The 23889-nt window shown below is 40.5% G+C and overlaps 1 protein-coding gene across 2 annotated transcripts; it reads left to right on the top strand.

Moving 5' to 3' along the window:
* On the top strand, positions 1 to 19211 carry mgat1b (alpha-1,3-mannosyl-glycoprotein 2-beta-N-acetylglucosaminyltransferase b). 2 transcript variants are annotated; one of them, XM_044335778.1, is made up of 3 exons: positions 1 to 503; positions 9294 to 10565; positions 15859 to 19211. In XM_044335778.1, exons 2-3 carry the CDS (start codon positions 9693 to 9695, stop codon positions 16558 to 16560), a joined length of 1575 nt encoding a protein of 524 aa, XP_044191713.1. In that variant the 5' UTR covers positions 1 to 503; positions 9294 to 9692; the 3' UTR covers positions 16561 to 19211. The 2 variants fall into 2 exon arrangements, with proteins under 2 accessions (XP_044191713.1, XP_044191714.1); XM_044335779.1 differs by lacking the exon at positions 1 to 503 and adding an exon at positions 677 to 1163.
* The last annotated feature ends 4678 nt before the right edge of the window (positions 19212 to 23889 follow it).

Raw genomic sequence — 23889 nt, 5'->3', positions numbered from 1 at the left:
GTAGTTCCAAATGAATTACTGGCTATCCCTTATCAGATATCTGTTAGTATGATTATAGAAATAGTCGGATTCGGCTTGGCTCGGCTTAAATCGGTTCTAAACGAATCGATAATCCGGAAGTGCACTCTGGTGTGATGGTCATCATACATCAGAGGACTGTAGCGGCATCCTGTGGAGCCAGCTGTGAGAAGGAGCCACGGCGGAGGACACGGCTACTGCTGCACAGTGGCACCGTGCATACACAAATCACTTAGCAGCCCGCTGCTCCAGCGGGGTAAAAAAAAAGCAGAGCCGGGGTAAGAATGGGACGCAGAGGTGGAGGTGCAGGCAGCACCGGAGCCGCTGTGCATAAACACTGGGATGTGCTGGGAGTGTGACACTAAGGGAAACACAACTCTAGCTAACGTTAGCTAGCTAGCCAAGTGGCCGCTCCGTGCTTCAGCTTAATGTGAGCCTCGTTCCGTTTCAAGAGGAACCGACTCGCCCTGAACGGCATGTGAGAGGTGAGTGACTCCAGCTGCTCCATCATGTCCTCGTCAGAGCGCTTCTGAATGAGAAAACATCCACTGCTGCTGCTCGGCGTTAGCAAGCATGCTAACGGCATGTCAGCACAACGGGTTAGCTTGCTGTTTGGATATTCTTTATATCCGTGACGCTTAGAAATAAAGACAGACATGGCCGAACACTGGCTGCATCCCTGCTGCATTTAACCTGCACCATGTCCTGTGTGCTAACTTAGCCAGCGAGCTTATTAGCTTGAAAGAAGTATGTGAAGCCCAACAGCTGGGGTTCATATCAGCAGACTGCACAGCTGCATCGCTGCTGACCTGCTATTGGCAACGTGGACATTTGAATCAGTGGAAAGAAGATAGTATTCAGTGTTAGCCAACCGAAAGTCCTAGTTGCCTTCCCCTGTGTAGTCATGTGAAGCATTAGCTGGATGGTACACTGGTGCCGCAGGCTCCTCTGTCCTACCAGTCAGCTCCACGTTGTCTGTCGGAGGGAGGAGGGGGTTAAAGAAGAATAGCTTTAGCTGGTACAGTTTGTGTGAAGAGCAACAGTTCCCTCCCTACTCACAGGCAGCCTCCTCTTGTCTGCAAAGCTTAACTTGCTGCAGTATCGAAAGGGAGGCATGACAGATCTGTAGGCTACCCCGAGGTCAGGTATGGTTAGTTTTACACTTTTCCTTCCACACTGTTCCTTAGCTCTAGATTTAATCTCTTTAGACGACCTAGTTTCTCATGTTCCTGACATGTCTCCGCTCACTTCAGGGATTCAAAGTGCTCTGTGTCTGACTCATTTCCTTTCCCCCATGTTTTTACTTTTCTACTAGTTTAATTGATCTATTGTTGCTGTATGTGTGTGTTTTCAATGTGAAGACGACACTTTAGATCAGATGACTGCTATAAAATGTTCATGTTCCCCTTTTTGTTGAATTGACATGACATTCCTTTTTTTCTTGTCTGAGTCTGGAGCTGAAACAATTAGTCAATGCATCAATCAACAGTAAAGTATTTGGGAACAATTTTGATAATAGATTAATCATTTTTAAAATGTAATTAATTTTTCAAGCAAAAATGCTAAAAATGATCTGGTTTCAGGTCCTCAAATGTGAATCATTTTCAGGTTCTTCTATGATAATAAACTGAATATCTTTGTCAGTTGGACCAAACAATACATTGAAATATTTCAACTTGGGCTTTTGGAAAATTGTGATGGAAATAATAGTTAGCTGCCTGATTCATTCAAAAGAGTTTTTGATGTTCAAGTCAGATATGTCAGGATGGTGTAACCATATCAAAATGCAAAAAACTTGCGTTGACATGATTTGATATTAGTCCTTTTTTTCTAAGAATAAAAGTGGGGAAACAATGTTGTTTTTCAGGATATTAACTTTTTTTTTATAACTTCTGTTTGCAACATGAAGTTTGGTGTAAGGAGCATACAGAAAGCCAGACTTAAAGGAAGATTTTAAGGTCAGTTGCTAATATTCTGCAGGGGGACCAAGGCCTGTAAAATGTGATTTTATTTTTGAAATGTCAGATACAAATATTACTGAAAACCTTGTACTTTTCTTTGAAACCAGTTTCTTAAAGATTTTCATTTTCATTTTGAATATCCTTAAAGAAGTATAAACTGCTGCCAGTGGCGATCCTGTTGTTTGCTCAAGTTGCTGTAGATGTGGATCTACAACCTGAACAGACCCCCTAACCATAACCCTTTGTCACTCCTCAAACATGTGACCAGTCTCTGTACTTTAAGCCCTTTTCAAACATCTGATGGTGTGTGTTTGAGGGGGGGGGGGTGATGGTAATAATGAGATAAACAGGTCTCGCATGTTACAGAACTGAGTTTCTCTTCTCCTGGAGCAGTAGACCACAACCAGAGATCCATTACTGATCAGAATGTTTGTTCCTTCTAGTCAAACATCTCCATCCTTACAAGATTATTGTGTGCCTATATTTATCAGCACTAATTGGTTTAGGCTTTTCTAATGCTGAGGAGCTCCTGTGGAGGAGTTAATGTGACCTTCTTTATCCTCCACTCACTCCCTTCTTCCATCAGATTACCTTTACTATCACATTCGCACAGTTGACACTCAGTAGTAGTTTTATTTGACTGGAGAGCTCAGTGTAAGCATTTCATTGTTTGTACAGGAGCTTGTTTGTTCATGGGAAATTGGACTTTGACTGTACAGCAGACTAATTGAAAGGGTCATTTTGATTTTCAGATATTTAGCTCTGAGATTTCTGCCTCTTCCCCAATACAGTGATTCAGCTGTGTGTGTGTGTGTGTGTGTGTGTGTGTGTGTGTGTGTGGTACCTCTACAACAGAATAGTCCCATCCAACACATCCTGTTCTGCAGCTTAACTGGGACTTGAATGTGAAATGACACTAAAGTCGAGATTTCCCCTTTGATTTTCATGGCTCAGTAGAAACCAGTCAGCATGTACGCTAGGTACCAGGGTTAAATCAGATGTCATCGAGATGTGCTGATACTTAATATAAACGCTGTGGTGGAAAGGAACTAAGTACATTTACTCGAGTACTGTACTGTACAATTTTAAGGTACTTCATTTCAGAGGGAAATATTGTACTTTCTACTCCACTACATATATTGACTTTTTAAGTTACTTTTCAGATGAAGGTTTGGTTTCAGAGGGACCAGTATGCCGTCATATCATGTGTGGGGCTGGGTAATGCTTGACTTATGCACTTAGTTCACCATACGAGTGAAAAGCAATCGCAACTTCTGTGGTGTTTTAAGAAAAAAAAAAAGAGCTCAGTTCTCTTACGGGAATTGTCAGTAAGAATGTATGAGGAGGTTAAGTGTGTAGCAGGAAGGCTCCCATGAACTTTGATATGTTTGTTCATATCAGTTGTTCAGTAAAAGGCTGAAGATCACATGGAGTAGAGCAGGACGTCCTGTCAGCCCCTCTGGACTTCTCAGATAAAGCGATTGTTGGGGTTAGTGAGCGTTTATCTCCTCTACTGATGTGGCATCTAACAGTGCTGCTTCCATCTATGTGATAAAGTGATGGGTTCCATGTTGATCCTGCTTAAACCTAAAAGGACCATTAATAGAATATATACATATACATTTAGTCAAGTTATCTCCTCCATGGTGTTGGTTTTATTTATTTATCTTTTAGTTTGATGGTTCAACAATAAGACTTGCCTGATTGCTTGGGGCAAGTAAAATGCCACATCAGGCTGGTAAATCTAGAAACTCACTTGCCCAATTGGCAAGTGGTTAAATTTTTTTTTTTTGAAATTTCCGGTCGTTGTCGTATCATAAATTATGTTCTGGTTCTCTGGCACACAGCGTAGTCCCCTCCGCTTGCACGCATGCAAGAATATTGGCACGCACCGTTGGCCAATCAAGAATTGAGTAGGCTAGTAGTGTGACAGGGTTGTTCCTGCATTGAGAATTTCAAGGCAGCCACCTCCATCAAAAACAGATCCTTCAAATGTCTTCAAATATATTTTTTGTAATTCATGTCTTAAAATATCTTCATTATAGGGGCGGCATTGAATTTTTTTATGTTAAAAAAAAAAAAGGATAAATATTGCAATGTTATAACGGGACAAGATCACAAAAAATGTTGTTTGTTTGTTTGTTTTTTTTATAGAAATAAAATCCATTTAGTTCATTTTCACATATCAGCGCCCACGCTCATCAAATAAAAAAACTAATTTGTAAAATACTAAGCATGTTATCAATAATTAGTTGGAAGAAGGACGCTATAATTATAAACTGAAAGTGTCTGCTCCATGAACCTTCCTCCTGCTCTCTGCTGTAAACACATGTAACGTTAGCTGTTAGCGAGTAGCTGCTCTCATGGCTCCCTCGGTCTTGCTGCTTGTTTTCGGCAGAAACTCTCCCGCTCTCTGCCTGCTATCGGATGGTAGGTGGATCGCTCCAGCTATTCCTTAAAGGACGCTACGCTACTTGTATAACACATTTTAATTTAGAAAACATCTTTAAAATACATTTAACAAAAAAACCCCTGAGCCAGGTGGGGGTCAACTCCACTGGCAGACAGCCTGCTATAGTGCCATTATATTGTCAACTATTTAGACCTATAGGTTCATGTTTGCACCCTTCCACTGTTTCAGCAGCTATGTATATATTTACCCATGTCTGTCCTATGTTATTCATCATACCATTTAATGTCATCTCAAACATATAGTGAGAACAACAGTTTTATTACCTCCAGACCCAACAGATGTTGTTTTGGCTATGGTAAGGCTTTTTCAGTTACAAGAGCAAGGCTTACATCAGCATCATCTTTTCAAATTAGCTGAACATCTTTTTGGTGATCATTTCAACATCATCCCTGTTTGTTGTAACAATATAAACCAGTAAGCCTAAATGCAGCACTAGTGGTAGGCTACATCACTTGGAGGTTATGTTTAATTGTTTAGGCAATTTCTCTCTGCTTAAACATTTCAAGGAGCACAATTTCAATTAGGCTACATAACCTCCATGTGATGCCAGAAGAAGGTATGCACACGCATGCACAGATGGTTTTTAAAAGTGAGGTACTACCTCTGCCTGATTTCTGGGCCAGGAAAACGCTGTGTAAGGCGTGAAGCAAACGTCCCTCAGTATTATGTGAGCACCGTCAAATAGAGAAATCAGTGGAGCATGTTATTTTCCACTGCCATAAATATTCTCAAGAACGAAAAACATTTAAGAGGGAAATCAGGAAGCCTGGAGTGGAAGAAATTAGTCTAAAAATGTATCTGCCATCAGGTTAGGGAGTCTTTTCCATTATTTGAAAGAAACTGGACTGATTAAAAGAATTTCGTGTTGAGTGAAATATAGGGGATGGGTCATGCCATTTTCAATATGCAAGACATCTATGATACTTTGTCCTCGTTCTGTTTCATTTACTTAAAGATTTCACATGACAATTAGTCTTTGTTGTTATTTGGTAACTGCTAATAGAACAATTCGCATAGGAGCAAGTAAAAATTGACTTTGGGCAAGTAGATTTCTGACCCACTTGCCCAAGTAGGCAAGTGAAAAAAAGACATCAATGTTGAACCCTGTTACATGTATTTATTATGGCAGTACTCTCATACAGAGGTAGAGGGCAGAGATACTTGCCTCCAGTGCTGTCACTCCTTATAAGGGGTGGAAGATGTTTGGCAGTGGAAAACTTTAAAGGGGATGTTGAAGAAGCAAGTCTGTAGGCAGGAGGATGTACTGTATATCATCTCCCACAGACCACTTTTACCCTTCTTACCTCAACTTGACAGTGCCTAGTCACTTGTTGCTTTGAGCTCCTATTAATGCACAATTGATTAAGCCGATGATCTGATGACATCACATACACATGCCTTATCACAGCGGGACTGAAGGCCTTCAACATAATAGTGAAACACAAACTAGACATGGCAAAAATATCATGATTTTTTTTCAGACAAGATCACATTCCACAATTATCACGATTCTTTTTCATGTTGGTTTTTAAGACTATTTTGCAAGTTACTGAACAGTATTCCAGATTCCAAAAAAAACTTTGTCTATCACATGATAGAAATTTGTCTTAGGTTAGAGGCTCACAAATACCATAAAAACCTACACCCATGAAAGATGCATAAAATTACAAAACACAAACAATTCAATAAATAAATAAGAGCAGGGGTCTCATTTATAACTGTTGTATACGCACAAAATGGGGCCTGAAAGAAGTGTACGCCACTTCCCACAGTTCCCAACAGTTGTGATCTATAAAAACAAACTCGACTGGAGAACGCGCGCATCTGTACGCAAACTCTGACCCACGTGTACGAACATTTAGAAAACGGGAAACTGGCGACGCAGATGGTGAGGTTGTGAATTGAAGCCAGAATGTATAATGATTCCTCTCACGCATTTTATTTCACTTAATATCAAATGTTAATTATAGATCCACATTATCATAAACATTCAAACCAGCAGTGATATCTGTATTTGCGCTTGTAGTGAGCCATGACTATTCCATAAACACCTTTTTAATTTGAAAAGATATAAGCCGACTCAAATCTGCCTCACTCGGAGCGCAGAGGAGAGGGTCAGTTGTGGAGCAGCACAGCAGCTGCAGGAAAGTGTAAATATACTGATCCTTTCCTCCTCAATCACCTCAACTTATCGATGAAATCATCATCATCAGTTATAGAAATCCAAGATGACATAAAATAACTTGACTTCCACAAATGTAACTTAAAAATAATACTGTGCATATATCACCACGTATGATTTTAGTTTCCAAGTAGTTTGTGTGTAAAATCACTGTAGTGAACACGACCGTCACTGGAGACACCGCGGTGGCTGCCACACACACGCTTTGTCTTCTCCAGTCACCTCACTACCACATCTTCACCATCATAATGCACTGTGTAAATTAGAGAAACACCTGTATGCTAGATTTTGGAGTAAATATCAATGAATACGGTGTTTATTGTATTGTAGATATTTAGTGTGTGGTGTAAAAACTACTTAAAACTGATGAACTGGGAACTGGCCTGCTGCAGAGATGTTTGACTGTATGATCCACAGGAATGTTTATTGACATTGTATTTGGCTGTTTTGGATTACACACATAACTTCAGGAAGTCCAAAAACAGGAGAAATAAAACCTGTAAAAGTCTGTTCATGGCTGTCGCTTTCCTTCACCTACAACTGCCAGAGTGCAGGTGATGAGCAACGCTGACTCTTCACTCTGATTGGTCAGGTGCCTCAAGACAGACTGATTGGTGCGGCGAAAGAAACACATGAACATCAATATTCATGAATACTTTTGCATCGACCATTTATGGTTGAATGCGGGCGTGTAGAGGGCGTGATATTAGGCTGATCCACGTGTGCATATTTCCAGGTGATTTATAAAGGGAAATATACGTGCATTCGTGCATACACACAGTTTTATAAATTCGATTATTTTTTTACCGCGTGCCATTTTTGGCTTTTGTGCGCACATACACTTTTAGTAAGGATCCTATACACTGTGTGCAAAGCTGCATTAAAAAGTATGGACAGTCTATTTGGCCTTGTTTATAATGGATATTGCAGTGGGAAACCAAACAGTACAACTTAACTAATTTCACAGCTGAAAAGCAAACAGTTGTTGTGTAGAAGCATTAGTGTGTCGCTTCGGATAACCAGCATGATGTCCACCTTTTTAAAAAAAAAAAAAAAAAAAAGCGCTAACATCGCACTAGCTTAGTTCTACCAGTTAGCAGGTGAGCTGACCACTAAATGGCATTTACCTGCAGCCCAGCTGTCAGTTTAATATGATGTGCAGCAGGTGAGCCTCCTAGCAGGACATTGAAACTGCTGTATCACAAACAAGTTACCAAGCATCAAATCTGTGAGCTAATTGGTGAGCTGGAGACGCGATGATGCTCAGCATTTACTGTCAAAAACAAACAGTTTGGGCTCCTGATGTGAACAGTACAGATAGTTTGCTCTGATATGAGCTCGTTCTTACCTGAGATCCTTGTCACCAGAGGTCATTTTCTTCAACAGATCGGAGACGTGGTACTAGGTGCTTGTCATGTCGGTGCTTGTTAGCCTCCTGCTAGCAGACTGTGCTCCGTCACAATACTGAACTAACACAGCGGTCACTGTAGCACAATACTAACGATCTCTCTGTAAAGGCAGATTGTGGAGACATTTTAATCGTTCATGATCTAATATTGTCATATCACACACCCCAACAAACATTGAACTGTAATGAACGATTAACGCATTAAAACACTTCTCATGTTGCGAACCAGGGCCTAGTGGAAAGGCCAGATCTACATGCTAGCTACTTTACATCTTCAATCCATGGGAAGGAAAGCACACATTACAAAATACAGTTAAAATAAATATTACTTACAAAAGAGAAGCGAGAGCAATCATCTAATTTTGTGATCAGAATTTAGGACTGTAAATGTTAATTATTTTTCATCACCAGTTAATCTTTCAGCTGTTTTTCTGTGTAGATGATTAATCATTTCATCTATAAAATTGTGAAAAACAACCATTACAGTTTCCCAGAGCGCAAGTTGACATCTTCATATGTCTCATTTTTCTCAACCAGCAGACCAAAACACAAAGATATTCAGCTTTTTATGATATAAATATGAGAGAAGCTGTAAAACCTGTCGTCTGAGAAACTGGAACCAGAGAATGTTTGTGTTATTTTACAATTTTGCTTGTTAAGTATTGTTAACAGTTAATGGATCATCAAAATTCTAGTTGATTTATTTCTTGTCAATCAACTGGTCCAGAAACATTTAAGTAATTTATTTCAACTCATATAGATCAACATTTTTGCCAAACTGCCCTCATCGGAAATGAAAATGTTGATCTTTATATGTTGAAATAAATGATTGCAGAGTTCAGCATTCAGATTCCCATTTGTTTCTTTGTCTGAATGTGTACTTTTTGCCTATTTTTTTTCAAATTTGAGTCAACTAGTCTAGATTATCATCCTGCCACTTTTACTAAAGTGTCTTCAAAGGCACATCTGTTGCTTCAAAAGCATCTCTGTGAAAATGGCACAGTATCTAAAGCGGCACTTCCTTGTCTCTGTTGAACAAATTGTATGCTGTAAACATACACATCATATGTCAGAAGGTCATAATCTTGTTGGTGCTTTTACTAGAAATGTGACTGCTTTTATTCACATTTGTAGTTAAGGTTTGTACAGCACATGTCTGAAAAGGGCTTTTGTTTCTGCTTAATCATTTTAATGTCCAGATGAGCTGCATTCATTCTGCTGATTTATTTGTTTTTCCTGCTCTGTTTTCAGGATGATGGCTGAAGGATAACATCCAAGGAGTCACATTCCCTCAACCCAAAGTGACCCCTCTTTCCCCCCCTTTTTTTTTCTCTTTCATCTGCACTTCTGCGACCCCTTGCTGAACTTCTGCGAGTCCTCTCTCAGCTCATTGCCCCATCTCTATGGGATTTCATGGAGTTGATGCATTCCACAGCAAGATCATGTGAATTGATTTTAAATTGGCCAGTCCTCTTCCTCCTGACACCCTCCTGACCAAAAGGCAGGATGACTCTAGAATTCTAAATAATGTGATCGGATATCAACTTCCTGTCCATCTGAGATTGCAACCTTGGTCTGTAGAATTCTCACTCTGGTTCCATCACTTGTTCCCTTTTCCACAACCCCATCCCTTCCTAGTGTCATTGGGCCATGGTTCGAAAGAAAGGTTCTCTTATACTATGCGGTGCTTTCCTGTTTGTCGCCTGGAATGCTTTGCTTCTACTTTATCTTTGGGGTCGGCCTCCAATAGGCCGCCTTGGGGAAGGCGGTGGAGCTGAACCAGGAGGAAAGGAGGAGTGGGGCGTGGGCAGAGGGAAAGGGAGCCCGGTCAACCTGGCTGGGGAGGTGATCCGGCTGGCAGAGGAGGTTGAAATTCAGCTTGAGACCCAGAAAAAGCTGCTGAAGCAGATTGAAAGTCACAGGGCAGTGTGGGCTCGGCAGAAAGATGTTGGGAAAAGAGAAACAGAAGATACAAAAGAAGTCAAAGTAGAGGCTGTCCACCAGCCACCGAAGCCTCCACTTCCTCTAAAAGACAATGTGCATGACAGGGACCAAACTGAAGAAAAACAGACAGAACAAAAGCCTGTTCCTACAGTAGCTCCCGACATTAAATTAGAACAGCACCAGGTCAATGAAATAAAGAAGGAAATTGTTGACAACAATAAATTGGTGACTTCTGTTGCAAACCCAGAAGTCGTCATTCCTATTCTAGTTATTGCCTGTGACAGAGTGACGGTAAAACGGAGCCTTGACAAACTTATACAGTACCGTCCTTCTCCGGAACTCTATCCAATCATAGTCAGCCAGGACTGTGGGCACGCTGAGACAGCTCGTGTGATTGACTCCTATGGCCATCAAGTGACACACATAAGCCAACCAGACTTGTCGGACATCAGAGTCCGGCCAGAGCACAGGAAATTCCAGGGCTACTACAAAATTGCCCGACATTACCGCTGGGCACTCAACCAAGTGTTCAACACGTTCTCCCAGTCCACTGTGGTCATAGTGGAGGATGACCTGGAGGTGAGTGCTCTCCTCTGCTTAATTCTCATAACATCCACGCATTACAGTAGGCATTATCATCCCTGAGAGCTGGCTTATTGTGTCATTTTGCTTTATTGGGTAGTTAGACAGTGGAGATGCATAGGAAACATTGGAACCCGGAGGGGAGGGAAGGGGGGTACTCGCGGGGCTCGACTACAACAAACACAACAACATAGCAGTAACCACCATTTCGCCATTCTGTGTACATCAGCGAGGAGAACGATGAAGAGCATATTTCGGACAAATAACGTCTGAAGTGTGTTGCCTTTTCAGTGTACATCCAATCCTCTCATCTTCAAAATACAACAGAAAAGTGAAGCAGAACTGACCAGTTTTGCCCTACAGGTTCTCAAGGGTTCATGCCATAGGAAGCTCCAGGTTACAGGTCGTTAAGTCCTGCAAATGGCAAAACACCATCAGACCAGTTGGTCAGGATGTTCAGATAGCTAGTTCTTGTTTTACTGTGGGTTTCTATGTTGGGATGTGCAGGCATTGTATCTATTTACTTTGGTATGGCCATCCACAACCAAGTAATTTTGATGAGCTGAGTTACTACTTAGGTAACATGTAGTACAGGTAGTAGTAACAAGTAGTAGTACAACAACTTGGGTTTATTTCATGTACACTGTAATTTGCACATCATGATGAAAGATATATTTATTGTCCTATTTAATACTAATTCTAACCAGGTTTTGAGTATGTTGTCAGTTCACTTAAAGTGGCAAATTTAAGACAAATCAGTAATGCAAGTCCAGGTGAGATAGACTTTTAGTGTGGTGTTGATAAACACTGCTAGTTGCAGGAGAGGATCACTCACCTCATCACATCCTGGGAATGAGTCTTTGGCAGAGAGAGCTACTGATGATATTGGCAATGATTCTGCAACCTGAAACCCAAAGCCACACCTCCCATTCACGTTAGTGCTGCTAGTTCACATTAGCTTAAGCCATGTTTCCACCGCAGAAACTTCCACCAGGGACTAAGAACCTTTTGAAGAACTCACTTCCTCCACCTGTCTTTCCACCAGAGGAACCAAGGTCCAAATAAGTTCCAGGGAGATTGTTTTACCCCCTAAAAGTCCCTGCTGGGTGTGTAGTACTTTCTAAAAGTATAGGAACTTCGGGTCTGAAGGGTTGACTGTTGCTGATTGGTCAAACACAGACAATGCAGCTGCTTCAGCTTGTGTACCACTTCATTCATTAAAACAAGGAAGGGCTGTAGTATTGATTTAGGATGAGGGGACAACATTTCTCTTCATTTGCTAAGGTTAAAAGTAAAGTTAGGCTTCGTTGTCAGCTACTCAAAATTGGTAGGTGTATTTTTGAACTTTGGACAGAGCTAGGCTAGCTGTTCCCCCCTGCTTCCCGTCTTCAGTATTTTAGCTTAGTCCAGTATGCTAAGCTAGGCTAACCACATCCTGACTCCAGCTCTGTACTGAACACACAGACATGAAAGGCAAATCTAGCGAAATAGCTAAGACTGGCCAAATGCCACTCACCAGCCAACAGCTCTTTGTCAAACCAACTCTCAAGAGTAAATTCAGCTTTGCTCTTAAGTTCCCCTTCAAGTAGGGTTGGGGTTAGTTTAGAGTTGCGTCCACATACTGACACTATCCATATATATTGTTTATTCACTGTCTTTGTTCCACCACACTGTTCATTGCAGCTGTGTGATGCTCTACATTGAGTGAAACATTCTAAAAAGATGCAATGGTTGTTATGGCTGCACCATTCCAACAAATGGAAATGTTATAGATGTCATGTGCATTAATTAGTGCACATTTCCACAGAATTCAGCCATATTCGATAACTTTTGTAGCTCCAGCAGAATAGAAACAACAAAGTGAAACTGTAGGTTTTAACAGCACTTGTATACACAGCATGTGTTTGTAATTATGATCCCACTGGTAGGTCTGGAAGGTTTGAAGAGGTTAGATAGCCTTTTGATGGTAAAAGTGTAATTATATGTGGTTTACATTCAAATCTGGGTTAATGATGATGAGTTGCTCCCACTGGTTCACCATTTGTCTCAAGTATTCATCACTGAACTAAAAACTGTTTTCTCAAAATGTGCAGCCACAGCTTATTCAGAGTTTATGATAACTTTGCACTCTGCAGTACCCATCTCTAGATTGGTTTCCAGTCAAAGCCATTGTATAGTATGTACATCATATTTTAGTACATCATACAGGATGATGCATGTATTGATCACAGCAGAAACTGTGACCAATACTTGGGAAAGATATCGTGAATGGACAGCTGTAACCTCAGTTGCATGTTGAGACCGGCACATTGAACTGATTATTGGACTATCTGTGATGGCACAAAAAACCTGTTGGTGAATCTGTGAAACCCCTCCTCCCAGCTGTTAGAAAAGGATAACAAAATGTTTGGCTGCTTAAAAAGTGCCACAGCAGCAGGAAAAAAGTTGAAGGAAATTCAGAGTAACTTTGACTTCAGCAGCTTGAGGGAGAAACTGTGCCCTGTAAGTCCTCAATTATGTTACCAGTGAGAGGGGGAGATCTGGGTTTGCTGACATGTAACTGTTCTCCACTGATTTCCTCTTTTTTATCACTGACAACTGAGGGACTAGTTCCCCTAGTTTGGTTTTGCTGAGTTAAAGTTCATTTAACCTCTTATACCCTGCTACCCATCGGTGGAAACATAAGGCTTACATTTTGCAGCCAAGTATTGTTCAAATGAACAAATTTTTATCTCTTTGTATTTTTGGGACATTTTTGCCTTTATTAGATAGGAGCAACAGAGAGCTGACAGGAAATGAAAGGTGAGAGAGGGGGGATGGCATGCAGAGTCCTCCAGACTTAAAGCACTGATATTGTGATTAAATGGTCAGCCCTTAAAACTTTATTTTAAAAGGTTAGTTTTGTAGGTTTTTTACCGCAAGAAAGGTCTATACAGATATAGGATGCTGTATGTTGCACAGACTGTAAAGTTCTTTGATGCAAATTTGTAATTTTGGGCTATATAAATAAAATTGACTTGACTCAAAATTTAGTCAACATCCAAGAGCTACTTAAAGAATAACTTGACACTCCCTGAAAATCTTGTTTTCACTGATCTCCAGTGGTTTTACTTTCTAACTTTGCTGCAGTGATGTACAGGTGTACTCCAGGACTGTGTGACATCACTCTTGGGTGTGGCTACAGGTACAACAAAACCCACAGACTTGGTGGTGAAACAGACTTGAAACTTAAACCAGACAGTGAAATACTGTTTTTCATAGTAGTGTAACGGAACGTAGTTGGTCTGTGATCTGTACGGATCACCCCCCACAGTTCGGCACGCATTTGAATTAACTGTAAAATTTAATGTCTCATTGGAGACCAAGTAAACAAAATGCTGTAAGTACAAGTCACGGACAGACAGCATGTTGCTAACAGGGATTTTGAAGAACAACAACCAATCCAGCATCTAACAGTTCCGTAGTGACATCTGCGGGTATGTTTACACACTGTTTAATTTGCTGCAGCTGAGCAGCTAATCAGCTATCTAGCAGCTAACTGAGGTTAGTGGTGCACTTTTCCCCTGGTGAATGTTTGTTTGGTGGCTCATTCAACAAGCTGCAGGACCAAACGTGTCTTCATGTTTTTAAGCATTCAAAATCTAAAACTAACAATACCTACTGATAACATAGGTGTAAAAATTTACTAATATAATTATCTTTGTTTTAAAATATATTTTTAATGAAAATGCCGTTTAAAATCGTGTCCCAGATTTTTGTCAACTCAGATTTCTACAAAAACATAATTTAATCAGGCATAAAAAGGGTTAGTTATATTTTAAGGACCCCTGTCTCACTTTCTGGTTTCAAAAAAGGCGCGAAAGCTGCTCAAGCACTGGTAAGCTGTCTAATTTTTTGATAAATTAATTAAATAATGTTGCTATCAGGTGTTTCTCAACCATAGTAGGTCAACTCCGTTGCCCTTCTAAAACAAAACTAAATAAGAATTATGGGTTAAAAATGTGTATTTTCATTGGCATTAAGAGAACTCTCAGCAACTTTGAAAAATAAAATGGCTACTCAGTACGGCTGTGCTGTGAATTGAAAAAATATAACATTTTTGTCAACTCCTCAGCTCTGTCAGATATTTCATCTGATGATCTATGCTGACAGAGGTGACATAACTCGATTCTCTTTAATAATTGAATAATGTGTTTGAAATTACTACTTTATTTTCCATTAAGTTATTTAAATACCATTACTATTTTTTATTTGATGCATATCAATGACTGAGAAGGCTATTTACTCAAAAATGTTTCATGTACAAATGGCTAAACAAAGCCTGTCTTTGGTGGTGAAGAGGGCCAGAAAGTAGAGAGTATCAGAGAAAGAGAAGGGAGAAGATAAATAATCAGTCTGACAAAAAGACAGAAGAACTACAAAGGGAAAGAGAAAAATGGAGAAAAAGGCTTGCAGAGGGGATAATAAAACAAGAAGGAGACACTCTGCAGATAGCAGACACACCACCAGGTAGTCCATTAGATGAGGGCCTTGATGAACCAGGTGTTAGCAGACAGTCCCTTGCAGGAGAGAGGGCCAGGAAAAGACATAAGAAAAGGTGCTTAAGAGAAATCATTCACAAATTTACAGATTTTTTTTGTTTATATTCATAATGATTTATAAAATGAATTTATGTCAATAAAAAGTTTCTATGGTACAGCTTATGTGTGTTCTTTGTTTTATAAATGATATATGTAGTTTATCACAAAGACAAATTACATTATCAACAGAAATTTTAAGAGGGAAACATTATAATGGTATTTATGTCTTGAATAAAAAGATATCAAACTTTTTGATTATACAGCTAATTAAAGAATCTTGTATTAAATACAACAAAAATCATTAAACATTTCATTCATGTTTTATATTGTGATACTATGACTTTTTGTGTGCCTGACGGAGTTGACAAAATCCAAATCTTCAGCTACAAAAAATACTATTAAAGAAAAAATAAAATCACTTGGAGGTTGGCCCATTACAAGGTTTAATAGCCAAGACTTTGATCTTTTAAAATATGTTTTCCCAGCATAATTGAAGAGCAATAATCAAAATCCCCCCCAATAAGGTAGAGAAGTGCAGCCAAGAGAAGCATAATTCAAGCCTTACCCATAATGGTGTCCAGCTACGCAGGGAGTTTTGGTTTTGTGTGAAAAAGTTCTGAGATAGCTGCCATTATTGGACTGACTATTGTGAAATTACCTCTCACCAATTCTTCTGCTCTTTTTATACTCTCTCCCTCTTCCTTGTTTAGGTGGCACCAGACTTCTTTGAGTATTTTCGAGCCCTGTACCCAATCCTGCGCTCTGACCCAACCTTGTGGTGTGTTTCGGCCTGGAACGATAACGGCAGAGATGCCTTGGTGGATCCATCCAAAGCTGAACTGCTCTACAGGACAGACTTCTTCCCTGGTCTGGGCTGGATGCTGCTGAAGGAGATGTGGGATGAACTGGAACCCAAATGGCCCTCTGCGTTCTGGGACGACTGGATGCGTCAACCAGAACAGCGCAAGGACCGCTCCTGCATCCGGCCTGAAATCTCCCGGACTATTACCTTTGGCCGAAAAGGCGTCAGTTTAGGTCAATTCTTTGACCAGTACCTTCGCTATATTAAGCTAAACACTGAATTTGTGCCTTTTACCAAACAGGATTTATCTTATCTGCTAAAAGAGAAGTATGATGAAAGGTTTATCAAAGAGGTTTACAGCGCCCCACTGGTGAAGATTGAGGACCTACAACAGGGGGGGAGTTTAAGAGGAGCCGGTCCGTACCGGGTGCAGTACTCCAGCCGGGACAGTTTTAAAGTCTTTGCTCGAAATCTTGGGGTGATGGATGACTTGAAATCTGGAGTCCCTCGTACAGGTTACAGGGGAGTAGTCAGTTTCTTGTACCGGGGTCGAAGAGTGTTCTTGGCTCCACCAGAGGGCTCAATCAAGTACGACGTCAGCTGGAGCTGAGAAACGATCCAGACTGTACAATGTGAATGGTGTTGAAGAGGGGAGAGAGCCTTACACAGAGGAACACCCTCTCAGACCAAAGAATATTATCGAAAAGGTTCATGAAGGAATTAGAGCAGCGCAGATGGGGCTGCACATCAGTGGAGCTAGGAGATCAAGGAGTGTTGAACCAGGCCTGTTTGTCAGGAAGTTTCTAAAATCGGGTGCTCATTCAGGATCATCTAGTTCAACAGCCACACGGACTTCACAAAGGGTTCAAACTTTTATGAAAGGAAAATTCCACCCCTAAATACTGTTTAAAAACAGCTATTGGCAATGTGCCTTGCTTTATGGGCCCATTTTGTTTGGTGTGTTTTTTACTCCTGTGAATAACTGGCCAAATGTAGAGTTAACATCACATCCAGACATTTTCAGCAGCTGTAAATGATGGTAGCAGGAAAGAATTAGAATCGTCAACAGGAAGCGTCATGTTTCAATGTCAGTGATAATGCACTGGAGGCCAAACAGCAGCAGAGTGATCATGTGTGGAACTTGGGAGAAAAACACTGCTAAATGTTAAAAAAAGATGAACCAAGATTTTACACACTGCATTCTTTTTTTCAGTGTTTGGCATAAAAAGAATCTGAAGTTGAATTTGATCCAACTCTTCAGATCATGTTACTGTTTAAATCTATAAAATTAATCAGAAGCAGAGTTGCGTGCAAAGGAAAACTAAAAGCTTCTTCAAGGTTTTAGGTGGTATACAAAGGCCATATTCAGTGCTGAACAGTCATTATATGACGATAGAGTCCTGATGGTTACCATTAAAGATGAAAGACTTCAGCAATGATACAGAGAGAAAGCATTGCAGAACAAGAAGAAACATCACCATCCCCACCCCAATATAGTGGTCCTGATCCAGGATCATCAAACTGTATCACAGTCGTACTTTGCTATCTGCTGGAACTTGGATATTTCAGTCCGTGAGCAACTCAAAGCATTTATCACAGGAAGAATATTGAAAATGCTCACATACCAGATTATAAGAAACCCAGTAGGTGGAAAAAATGACATCAGGCAGGTACAAATTAACCAAAAACATGATTTAGTCAAGCCAAGAAAGGTCTCATGTCAAATCAGTACAAGCCACATAAAATCAAATATGGCACAGGATGTCTTTTTCACTCTCTGACTAGAGTGCTGAAAGCTATTTAAAGAAGATTACCACCTATAGTATTGCTTTAATATATCATCTGGCAGCACTGAACTCTGGTTGGTGAGTAAAGATGAAATCCTGCACCATGTTTGCTAAGATGGTTGTCTACCATCAGGTGAGTTTGTTTCATACATTCCCTCTATAATGAATTTCATGAGCTGCTACAGTGACACAAATGACATGTCCTGGATCAAGGCAACGCCTTCTGTAGCATCACAAGAACAGTATTTCCACAGAGCTTAAAGTACATAACACCAAAACAGTAAGTTATACTATGACACAATAACCCTGATAATGTTTCATACAGGAGAAGTAACAAGATGTATAACAGTGTGACAGGATCAAGGGTGGAGTTTTTCTTGAATTACCAGCACTGCTGTCCTTATATAAGTTTATGAACATGGCCTTGAAAGCAGTGTGATGATGGCACACAACACTAAATCAAACCAGAAGGATGATTCTCACAGTATGATGGCCTCGGTCTGCTGCAAACTAACTAGTTTGTCTTGTCCAACCATTTCTAAATGCTTGTAGCTGTTCCAAGTGTCCCAACGAGATGAATTGTTCAAATGGGGATAACAGTGCACACTTTCAGTCTGTCCTAAAATGCATTCAAGGTTTTTCACTCAGCTGTTCTAATGAAACATGACAGAAGTAGGTCTATGATGAGGTTCAAACCATTTCACAGCTCTGCACACCTGGCCAATCACTGCATACAGTGATCCTCATTGACAGATTGTCTGTTCTGGAAAGTTAAGATGATCTGACAAGCACTTAGTTTGAAACATACTGAGGACTTTATAGTTGATCTTCTGTTTGAGCTGGTCTTAGAAGGTCTATTTTTTTAAAATGTCTTTTAATGTTTCCGAAAAGCCCAGTTGGATTTTCAATCTGATGGTTGAAGGAAAAGCTATGTTAATTCTACAACCCCCCTCTGCTTTCAAAGGGTTAAAGAATCTACATTTCCACCACACCATGGTGTGGGTGAATGAACATGGTTTCTAAATGTGTAGAAGGAAATTGTCAATATGAAGGGTGAAGCTATAATGTGTAAGGCTATTTTGAAGTAATTTAACTGTTGTGAACTTTTAGTTCTAACAAGTTTGCCAAGCTGCAAAGGAGATTCAAACATCGCTGAGTCTGACATTTTATTGATGATCACACCGAAACCTTGATACAGGGCAAGTTGTAATTACATGACATCCAAACCATGGTTTGGTCAGCTTAGGTTTGTTGAAAAACCAATGATTGTCTGATAGTTTTTATTTGTTTCTGCAACGAGACGGCAGGTGGGTGGCTAGAGAAATGATTATCACTGTACTGTATTTAGCTTTGGGAGATTATCCACAAGATTGATTGATTCCCATGTCTGTATGGTGATGTGTAAAACCACTGCCTGATGTGTTTATAACTTTAATACATTATAAATAAAATCAACTATTTTGATATTTGTCCACACGCTGAAGGGGTCACTTTCATTGACAGCAGTTATTTACATGTGTAATCCTTGGTAATGTAGAATGGTTCTTTTCCTGATTTTCTGCCATTCTCACACTAACCATGAGGGAGTGGTGCTATTTGGACCCCAGCTACGAGTTTGGGTCATGGGCACCTGGGCATATCTACATGCAGGTGGAGCCTAAGGTCGTTTTCAAACCTATAGTTGATTTGCTCTGGTCTGAAACAGTGGACGAGTTGGTAAACTAGCATTTGCTTCTTGGTTCAGTTTCTTTTAACACAAAAGAATTTAAAGCAAACCAAAATGCATCACTAAAAGCCACATGAGAACGTTCACTACATAGTTAGTTTCTAGTCCAGGTTGGACCTCAGGTTGGATTCATTCTCTGGCTAGCTGCTAGCAAGTGTTGATTTCTTTGATTCGCATCCCAGCATGCAAAGCACACTGGAGCTAAATGAATCCTGTAGCCAGTTTAGAGATCGTCCTGTAGTCGGGTCAGATCGAGGTCAGGTCATGTTCCCACCACAAATTAACTGCTTTAGAATTAGTTTGTGACCAGACTGAGATCACTTACTCTAAAGGGTCTCTTTGTGGTTGCTTTGGTCTAAACTCAAATAGGACTGCTGTGTTCAGATCCACCCAAATGGATCGTACCTAGGAGAAAAAAAACAACCAGAGTCTGGTGCAACCGGACGGAAAAAGGCAGGTTTGAAAACATCCTTGGTGTCTGAGGACTGGACCATCCCTGAGTTCCCTGTAGTTCAGCCAGATGGAATATTTAGGATCCAGGGAAGCATCAGGGCACTTAAAAAGTGCCAAAAAAAAAAAAAAAAAATCAAGTTCAAACAAATTAAAACTAACACATACATTACCATTGCAATTTATTTAAAGACAATGTGCTTAGCCAGTTTTCAAGGACTCTACTGCCTCTTTTGAATCACATGTGATTTGGTCAGCGATTTGAAAGTGAAATGAAATGGCAATTCAGTCTGATTATCAGGCCACTAACAGGTGACCTCAGAGGAGTTGTCTTGGTAATGTTACTGCAAGTAAACAGTCTAACCTTACTCGTGTTTTTCCATCTATAGTATGGTATCGAATCCAAAATGTTACATGACTTGTCAGGTCATTTGGCATCATGAATATCTGCTCGGCATGGCTCACTAGTTTCCTCATTATGTGGAAACTAGAGCATGGCCTGTTGCACTAAGAAACTGGATTTTGGATTTTAACAAATCTTTACTGATCAGATATTCTATTTCTCCCACCATCATATATCTGCCAAAGTCATCCATAAGGCACATGTGTTGGAGTTGTGGTTGCCTGTCAGAATCGCTGCCGCTTAAGCCACATTTTTACGTTATACTTAGATCTTGGTTGCTTTTAACTATCTTTTTTAACTGGGTGCTGGCTGAGTAAAACCATACATCTGTGAGGGAGTGAAATTACACCAGCAGTGGGCCCTGTTTTGGGGCTCGTATCATTAATAGACTTTCCAACAGAGTCTTGGACAGCAAATTTTACACGGACGTTATCCCCAGAGAAAGCCAACTCAGGCTAAAAACCTACCAGAGCTGATACATCTGCAGTGGGCCTGGTCGGAGCTAACAAGTCTCGAGTCTGCAGGTAGCCAATGGCCCAGTGGCTACCCATGTTGACTTCACCTTGTCCCCCCTCCTGGGCGTCTGTAGTTAAGGGTCACAGATGGCTCTCTCTCCCCCATTACCCGCTCGGTACCAGTGATGAAATCCCACTCTCTAACCTCTGGCTGAGCTTCTGCCGGGGCCTGTCCTCTCCCCTATTACACCTCCTGCTTGTGGAGTGGACCGTGGGGTTTTATTTATGGGTCCCCTTCACTGGGCCCCTGGGTTCAAACATCCCTGTTTGTCACTCCTGCAGTCGGAGCCTGACGAACTGCTCCACTAGGTGTCAGCTCCAGTGACCTCCTCTCCTTCATCACCGCCACCTGTTACTATCCCAGTGCCTCCGCCCATGCAAGTGTCAGATCAAGTAATCAATCACTCTGCTCACCTGCACTCAACCAGCTTGTAAACGATCGGCCATAATCTCAGATCAAAGCTTTCAACTTACAAAGGCAACGCTGAGACTGGGCAACCTGAGATTTTAATATTTGGAGACTATCATCAAATTCGTAAAGCTTCCTGGTGCTATCACATACTGTCCCACAGGAGGCAAGACAACTGATTTTATTGAGCTAATCCCAGCTTTTCTTGACATCCATCCCTCTGTCTACACAGTGATAGCACACACCGGCACAAATGACGTCATGTCCAGGCAATCCATTAAACTGTACTACTAACCTGACTCTCTAGTCTCCACAGTTGAAAGCCTGAGGAGGTGGTGTGTCCTGTCTGGTCCCACTCCCACTATGACCAAGAGCTCTGAATGTCGTCATTTTAGTCTGCACTGGGACCTGTTCAAATATGATGGGCTGCGTCCTAACAGAAAGGAACAGGACAATTGATTTGCAATTTTATTAACTTTATTGCTTTCAGTCTTAACTGATGGTTTCCCCAGCAAGACCCTGCTCAGCATCCTGGCTGTGTATTTCATAGTCCTGCTCCAGACAATGCGGGTCCTGCTGGTGCTGGTTTTGTTTCCCTCACTAATTCATTCATTCCTGTTAGGATTACTGAAAGGCAATGTGCAAAACCAAAATCTACTCACAGACACAATCTCATCATAGTTAAAACCACTTCTTCAATCCCTGCTGTTCCCGCAGTGTCACCTCCGCCATCTACAAATACCCCAGTGTCTGATTCTGCTTCACACCCTTTTCTTTGTCCTTTAGGCTTTAAGAATAGAAAAGGTTTAGGCTTCATTCACTTAAATTTGCAGAGCATTATTCAACATGAAAAATTGGACCAGTTGAAAATCCTGGTAACTCGAACCAATCCAGATGTTATCATTTTATCTGAAACATGGTTCAAATATTCTGTGAGTGAATCTGAGGTTGCTTTGGATGATTATAATCTTTTTTTTAGAAAGGACAGAAACTCAAGGGGAGGTGGTGTGGCCATTTATGCAAGAGCTTCTTTTACCTGCACTGTTCTTAATGCAGTCACAGTTAACTAATATTTTGAGTTTTTGGCTCTGAAAGTAAATATTGCACATAATAATTCAATTACTATGGTTGCAGTGTACACACCTTCTGCTTCCTCCTCAGCTATTGATGATGTAGCTGGTCTTTTAGCTCCATACATAAATTCAGAGATGATCATTTTAGGTGATTTTAATTGAAACTGGCTGAGCTCTGCCTCTGATTATCTAAAATAAATCTGTGAAATTAATCTCTCACAGCTAATTACTTATCCTACCAGGCCAAACTTAAATGACTTCTCTAAGTCGACTTTAATTGACTTAATTTTAACAAATAGAAATAACAAAATTACTCAATTGGGAGTACTTGGAATTTTGAATATTTTGTTCAGCAAGTCTTCCTGTCTTATCTTTATGAAAGTGACATTCATGATACTGTTAAAATCCCTGATGTTGACTTAGCGCTTGACCACTTTTGTAAGGCTTTTAACTCTGTGGTAGATAAGCATGCACCCTTTAAAAAACAAAGGGTGCAGAATAGGTCAAGTCCCTGGTTCTCAGCTGAAATCTCGTCCTTGCTGAAAGAGAGACAAAAAGCCTGGGCTCTTGCCAGGCATACTGGTGAGTCTGGTCACTGGCTTACTTTCAGGTGCAATAAGGAAGGCTAAAGCTTATTATTATTTGCTTTTAATTCCAAATTCATTTTCAGATCCATCAAAATTGCGCTCCCTTTTGTCCCCAACAATACACCCACCAAGTGTGAAGTAGATTGGATGAACGGATCTCTAAATATGCGAAGGACAAAAACAAAGACATATATACAGACAGACAGAGATTCCTTGACTTATATAGAGAAATTATATTGTTTCTGCTGTAACTGGATGTAATATTCATCTTAATGTTGATGATAGTATTTTGTATTGCACTGCAGATACTGTACGGTCTGCTGTAGAATCTCCCCAGTACTGTTTTGCTGATTTAGAAGTCCTGCTTCCTGTTATTACATTGTAGAAAAACCCTTGCTGAGGCAACTTTTTTCTAACAGTTTTAGGCTATGGTGACATCTTGTACAGGCGTGCTTCGGCTGCGACTTTAAAGCCCCTTGATGCTGCCTACCATTCTGCACTCATGTTCCTTACTGGTAATGCTTATTACATTCATCATTGCATTCTGTACTGTGGTGGTCCTCTCTTTTTCTGAGAGGTGGGATTTGCACATGCATTTGTTTATTTACAAGGCCGTTATTGGAAAGCTGCCTTCTTACATTACTTCCATGCTAGTTTGGTCCACTGGACCATATTACACTAGGACTAATGACTGGCTTACGCTCCATGTCCCTCATGTTCATACACAGCTTGGAAGAACTGCTTTTGGCTTCTTTGCATCATCCACCTGGAACACACTACAAAGCACTTTAAAAATAAATTAATTGGTAACACTTGGTCATTTTAAATCCACAATCTCAAACCTTTTAATTAATTTTGTCATTACTTAATTCGGTGCTCAGGCCCTATTGTATTTGAAGGAATTATTATTTTTTAAGAATTGCATTTTTGAGGGCCTAAATATGCTCGAAATCTTATGAAACTTTGCACATGCGTCCGAAGTAGTGAAA

Source organism: Thunnus albacares, chromosome 19 (assembly GCF_914725855.1).
Source record: "Thunnus albacares chromosome 19, fThuAlb1.1, whole genome shotgun sequence".
Classification (NCBI taxonomy): Eukaryota; Metazoa; Chordata; class Actinopteri; order Scombriformes; family Scombridae; genus Thunnus; species Thunnus albacares.
The sequence above is the reverse complement of the archived record's forward strand: the minus strand, read 5'-3'. Positions and strand labels throughout refer to the sequence as shown.